Raw genomic sequence first — 6,985 nt, 5'->3', positions numbered from 1 at the left:
TTGTTAGAGTGTAATCAAATGTATCTAGAGGTGGAGACATGAATGATTGTTGGAGAGGGACTAAACTTTTAATTTTCTCTCATATACAAGTGTCATCCAATGGTGCACTGGTCTATGAGAGCAAAAGGGCCGTACATGCGTGTTCACATGTTTGAAGTAGGAACTAATAGTCGAAGAGAAAGGGAGATAGCCCACAAGTTTCGTCTCATTTAGTCCCCCCACGTCCTACCACAACTTAAACACAACAGTCCCACACCACCATCTCACTAGCTAGCTCGATCTTGAACTCCCTGCCCCCTTTTTAAGTCACGAGAACCACTGTCCCTTTTTTTCCATTTTGAGAGAAAGAAGTCTGGATAGGGAGGGACAGAAGCACAGATAGAGAACTTTCAAAGAGGAGAGAGAGGGTGGGGATGAGACCCTCTAAAGATCTTGATCAGTCTTCAACTGAAGTGATCTTTTATGAATCTTCATTGCTTCAGTTCTCTCAGCTGAAGATGTTTTAGTGTTGTTGTAGTTGCGGTTTGATAGTTCTGTCGGTGTTATACATACAAACTTCTTTCTTTGTATCTCTGTCGGTGGTACCAACATGTATGTGTTGTATCATAGGCTTCACCCCACAATATATAATCTCTTTATCTGAACTATCACTCTCTTCTTCTTCTTCAGTTGCACTTACTCACTGCACTATCATGTTTTCAGGAGAAACCCATTAGACCTCAACAATTTACCGGACGATTTCTCAAGAGATCAGGGCAAACAAACACTTGATGACTCGTCTTCTTCTGCCTCTGGTACCTTCTCCCCAACCAATAATTTTTATTGTTACATTTAAGTTTATGAATGCAAACCCTAAAAGATGGTATGATTTTTCTTTTAATAGCATGTTTAAAACGGTTAACTTACACACTCACTAGATTCACTTGTTAATTTCTTCACCGAAAACGTAACGAGACTAGAACTCTGAACCACTCGTTACTACACACGTTCATAGCGCTAGCTTACAAGCACTTTCGTGTATGGTATAATGTTACTTTTAAAAGTATGTTTAGATGGAAGTATGGTTGCTATTTTCCAAGGATTAGGGTGACCCTTTTGGTAATTTGGATGGACTGTAGAGTAACAGTAATAATGAACTAACACATGAGAAGTCCTATCCATCAATGTAAGGTTCTGAAATTGTTTTTTGTGTTTGTCATGGTATCTAGGAATCTACAGGAAAAATAAAAACGGCGCAAAGGATGAAAGTGGGAAGGTCTACGAGTGTAGGTTTTGTTCTCTCAAGTTCGGCAAGTCTCAAGCCCTTGGGGGACATATGAACCGCCATCGTCAAGGTCTCTCTCTCTCTCTCTCTCTCTCTCTCTCTCTCTCTCTCTCTACACACACATAAAACACACAGAAAGTGTGTGAAAAACGAGGTGAACTTTGCTATAATTTGCCATGAAGCGTAGTCTTGTCAATCTTTTAATCTTTTAGTTTCACCCTATCAATGACAAAAGTTATAATTTTACTATAATATTGTGCTACATGTTTCTTGAAAATATTTAACCTAATGGTCTCAGAAAGGGAGACAGAAGCACTAAACCATGCTCGTCAGCTGGTTTTTAGCAACGATAACCTTCTCCCCCCACTCCCTCACCAACTAGGGTATGCTATTTTTTCTAGTTTCTTGCATAATATCATATCATAAATTCTATAAATAAGACATAAAAGCTTTTGTTATTAATGATCCCTTTGATCATAGAGGTCACACACATAATATTAATGTTTCATATTGATATTGTGTTATGTAGTGGACAACCAATGGTACATGGAGGGTTTCATCATCAACAAGTTTATCCTACAAAACTCTTTTCCGACACTTCCACCACCATTCTACCACCACAACCACCACCACATATGTACACTTCTTCGGCATCACGTCTCAATAACCCTTATCCAATGAATGATTACTTTGTGGGACATGTGTGCTCCGGCAATGCACCACCATTCACCCTTCAGAACATGAACGGCGCCACCGCACCACCACCGGAGAGTGCAAATAACTACACATGCATTGGTGCACCTGTTGGACAAAGCTTCACACTCTCCGAAGGAAGTGGTGGTAGAGAAATGTCACAATCCCCAGCCAGAAGATATCATCAAGATGGGTTCTAATAATAATGATTTTATTTTGGATGATGTTAAAATCTTTCTAAGCTCCTAACAAGACAGAAGTGGAAGTATCATTTTCCTTTGTTTTTTTTGGGTGTTTTTTTAATTAGTTATGTGGGTTTCTGAATTCTGTAGTAGGGGTAGTTGTGCAAATCCTAGTGTTGGTTTTGAGAGTGAGAGTATGAGCAGACTGAATGCAAGTGTTTGGTTGGATTTCAACTAGATATAGATTGAAGGTGTGTGGGTAAGAGATTGTAATTGGTGTGTTCTAAATGGAGGTGTGGCAGACAAGTTGGATATCAACTGGAAGACCCCAACCCCCTTTTGGATTTCAATTTTTATCTATCATTGCATGGGGATTGAGAATAAGTCCATTTCTGTGCTACTTATTTTCATTTTTTTATGTTTGGTTGAACTTACTGTTTTACATTAATGAATATAATCATGCACTAGGATGTTTCCTCGCGCGTTGCGGCGTTATGTTATCGCGGACATTCGATGGGTATCGGTTAGTCTTATTATAGTACTTGTACGACAGTATAGAAATCAACACATGTTTAACATCAATTGAAAACGGAAGAACAAACATTGGTACTGACAACGATGTTGTCTAGATGGTATCGATCAGTTCAGGTCGTCATGTTACTGGTAATGATATTCGTTTATCATAGCAGACAGAGTTGTATAAATAAAAATTATCGAAACTGGAAATCTTAAAAATGAATTCAGGTACATGTAGCAATGTTGTTCGACAGGATACGTCAGTTTATTAAAGGTAAAAACACTAAAAATAAGTACCGGTACCTATACCTATGTTGTTCGTTAGGTTTCGGTTCGGTTGACTACGGTTGTAGCACACAATTCATTACCAAATATAAACCATACAAATGAGTACATGTACATGTACTGATGTTGTTCGGTATGATATAGTAGCAATACGATGTCAGTTTATCGAAAGCAAAAACAATATAAATAAATACTGTTTTGTCGAAAGCAAAAACGATATAAATAAATACTCGTAGCGATATATATATTATTCGGCCTGTTTCGGTTCTTTTTTGGTAGGATAGCGATACAATTAAATGTAAATGATAATATGTATAATAGAATCTATTGTAATATTATAAAAAAAATATGAAGAAGAAAAACTATATATTATTATAAAAATAAAGATACTATTCATACTCACTTTCCAATTATATATACTAAATAAATAAATTAAAACTAGGGGTATAACGGTTCATGAGTTATCGGTTTGTTAAAGGCTATATATATTGGCACACCAAGCTGCTTATTTGCACACCGAACCCTAGCTTTATATACGCTACATATAGGTCTATACACGGCGTATAGCCGCCTTTTTCAATTTCCAAGAGATCTCAGATTCACATCATGTGGTCACCTTATATATGTCGCGTATAGGCCTATACGCGACGTATATACATGATGGTTTTTTTTACAAACATTTTTATTCAATATTTATTATTTTAGCAAACTTTTATAATAAGTAATTTCTTAAAAAATAAAAAAACATTGTTAAGTATTCTATTGTATAGTATAATATAGGTCTCGTATATGCCTATACAAGACCTATAGGGAACCTATATGAGACTTATATTGTACTATATAATACGATACCAAACTATACGATACTATAGGATACGATACATCCATAGGCCTATACGAGGGCTATACAAAACCTGTATGAGACATACACTATACGATACTTAACAATTTAGTTATTTATTTACTTTGTTAAAGTACTTATTATAGAACTTTGCTAAAATGATAAATAATGTATAAAAACACTTCTAAAAAAACCACCCTTCATATACGCTGCGTATATGCCTATATGTGGCGCATATAAATGGTCAAAAAGATAATTTTACCCCTAGATTGGGCTGCGTATAGCCCCAAATCCAGGGGTAAAATGGTCTTTTTTACCAAACTTGCCCTATTTATACGCCACATATAAGGCTATACACGGCGTATAATAAAAAAAGACAATTTTACCCCTGGATTGGGACTATACGCAGCCCAATCCAGGGGTAAAATTGTCTTTGTGACTGTTTATATACGCCACCTATAGGGCTATACGCAGCGTATATAAAGGGTCAATTTTTTTTGCCCCAAACCAGTGGTAAAATTTGCCTTTTTGACCCTTTATATACGCCGCCTATAGGCCTATACGAAGCGTATATAAATGGTGATTTTTTTACAACTATTTTTATTCAATTTTTATTGTTTTAATAATCTTTATAATAAATAATTTAAAAAAATAAATAAAAACATTGTTAAGTATTCTACCGTATAGTATAATGTAGGTCTCGTATAGGCCTATACAAGACTTATAAGGAACCTATATACACTATATGATACGATACCAAACTATACGATACGATAGGATACTATAAAATATGATACAAAACCCCTATAGGTGTAGTATATGTCCCATATAGGACTATTGGTGTAGTTTAGGCCCCATATATATGAGACTTATACTACAATATATGATACGATAGAATACAATACGATACGTTACTATAGGATACGATACAACTGTTGGTGCACTTGTGTCTGTACTTTGTCTGTATACGGTCTGTATGTAAACGATGTCCTAAGTCTGTAAGTTGACTAAGTCAACCATCCTCCGGATTGACTTGGTCAAACAGTTAGAAAGATAAGTGTCTGTCTCGAAGGATAGCCTCGAAGGATACCGTTGATCCTTCGAGGTGCTCGAAAGATATGGTTCGACCATTAGTCCTCGAAGGATGATCCTTCGAGGTACATGTTGATCATTCGAGCTTGTTGTCATCGATAGATGATCCTTCGGACCATCTATCGGATCCTTCGGAAAGGACCTGCTGTGTATGGGTATATATACTCATGCAGTGTGTTAGTGTTAGTGTGAGGCGTATATCCAAAAATCAGAAAATCCAAAAACATCGAAAAATTTCAAAAACACAAAAACAATAGAAAAACAAAAATGAGTTTCCTGGCGAGCAAAAGAGAAAATGATAGTACATCAGTGGTCTATCCAAACCTCTTTAAACCTTAAATGCAAAACGATAAGCAGCTCTATATAAGATGTATCGGTAGGCTCACAATCATTTTAAAGTGTGCAGGGTGATATAAATCTTAATCGACTGAAGACCAGGTGGGAACCATTCATTGGCATATGGTCTTAGTACCGAAATTTCGTTTGATAGATTGCCGAGGTTCTGAGATATTCGGTCTTTATGCTGCTTATCATCTGGGTATCATGGTTGTATCTTTTACCGAAAAATAACGGGGACGCAAGTCTAGATCTTCCATGATACTATACATACGTGTACATATTGCATACTGCATTCGACCTCAATAAGTGATAAACAATCACATGTCCAAAACAAATAAGTGATAAAATATCACATTTATCCGGGTGTCAAGTTCGTCTCTCTGCTGTACGGAAGTACTGACCTGTTCACGGACTTGCACCTGTGCCCTCATGCATACGAAAATCAAGTTCCTCATCAATAAGTGATTATATCACATAGGACTTGTTTTCAAATCAAAATAAGTGAGTATCTCACAATTTATACGGTCAAACAGATGATAATCGGTATACTCACCGGTAAGATGAACTCTCGTGCATACCTTGATACGGGAATGTGTCGTGATGTGGATGAACACCGGTCGGTAAGTATAAATCATACCTTAACGTATCCCCTCGCCATGATTACATCTGATAAGTTGAGCTTAAGTGGACAACAATACCGATAATTGTTATAGGATGCTTATCTTAATATTAACTAACTGAACAACAAGAGTGTTTTGGCATGACCGTACACTGATATGATTCTCTTACCCTCGAAACTCGCAAAAAGAATGTCTGTATATATATTTATTTACTGCTTAATTTTTAGTATGTTTCTTTTAAACAGTTTCGTCGTTTGGTGCATATCAGCACGACATTAGCGGTGATGTCGTTTGATAACACTCAAAGGATATTAAAATTGTTTCCTTTTAATTTCAAAAATACCAAAAAGATTTTAGGCTTGTTTTAATATAAACTTTATAAAAGCCAAAAAGATTTTATTTCTGTTTTATTTTCGATCGTACGATGTTGGAGCTCAAGTCTTCGTTGCCTAAAACCTGAACGAAAACCGAATTGACTAAATCTTCATAAACGGTCGAAATTTGCAAGTTTTGAAAGTTAAAGGCTAAAATTGACAAATTTATTAAACTTTCAAACTGTCGGACGGTGTTTGATTATGACATGGTCATTCGTGTGTCATTTGTTTATACTATATTCCAAGCAGTTGTTCTCATTACGCGTTTAGATTTCTTGTATGTGCAGATTCTAAAGGCTAGGAGAACATGGTCGATGACAAGCTCTGGAATGAAGACACGACGAGAAGGCGCTCAAAAGATGAAGATGATCGAGTTGCCGCTGGCCATCATCAACACCACAAGGATCTCACTTCATAAAGATAAAGTCCTTTCACGAGCATAACTCAAGGGGGAGCTTATGTTAAGGGGGAGTTTGTCAACACACTTCCTACACGATACGGGTAGTTTGTTGATACACTCTCTGCTTTCAAGACGTGAAGACTTTGAAGATCCTCCGACCATGAAGACTTGAAAGGACATCAGAGTTTTGGGAACTCGAAGACCAAAGACCGTCAATGTTCAAGACGGGTCTACATCTATAGAAGATCAAGACAAGATAAAGACAAAGCTACAGCCAAGGGGGAGTTTGTTGGTGCACTTGTGTCTGTACTTTGTCTGTATACGGTCTGTATGTAAACGATGTCCTAAGTCTGTAAGTTGACTAAGTCAACCATCCTCC

At 36.7% G+C, this 6,985-nt stretch overlaps 1 protein-coding gene across 1 annotated transcript; it reads left to right on the top strand.

Annotated features, from left to right (window-relative positions):
• The first annotated feature begins 207 nt into the window (after positions 1–207).
• On the top strand, positions 208–2,621 carry LOC110870828 (zinc finger protein JAGGED). The gene is made up of 5 exons (XM_022119947.2): positions 208–591; positions 703–794; positions 1,209–1,334; positions 1,563–1,647; positions 1,794–2,621. Coding segments are annotated over exons 1-5 (669 nt in total). The 5' UTR covers positions 208–589; the 3' UTR covers positions 2,158–2,621.
• Positions 2,622–6,985: the final 4,364 nt, after the last annotated feature.

This window comes from Helianthus annuus, chromosome 8 (assembly GCF_002127325.2).
Source record: "Helianthus annuus cultivar XRQ/B chromosome 8, HanXRQr2.0-SUNRISE, whole genome shotgun sequence".
NCBI classification, from domain to species: Eukaryota; Viridiplantae; Streptophyta; class Magnoliopsida; order Asterales; family Asteraceae; genus Helianthus; species Helianthus annuus.
The sequence above is the reverse complement of the archived record's forward strand: the minus strand, read 5'-3'. Positions and strand labels throughout refer to the sequence as shown.

What these genes read in the sequence shown, in the direction of transcription:
- LOC110870828 (XM_022119947.2), top strand. An exon ending in CTCGTCTTCTTCTGCCTCTG is followed by an intron (nt 795 to 1,208) that starts GTACCTTCTCCC and finishes CATGGTATCTAG; the next exon opens with GAATCTACAGGAAAAATAAA. An exon ending in CCACTCCCTCACCAACTAGG is followed by an intron (nt 1,648 to 1,793) that starts GTATGCTATTTT and finishes TGTGTTATGTAG; the next exon opens with TGGACAACCAATGGTACATG.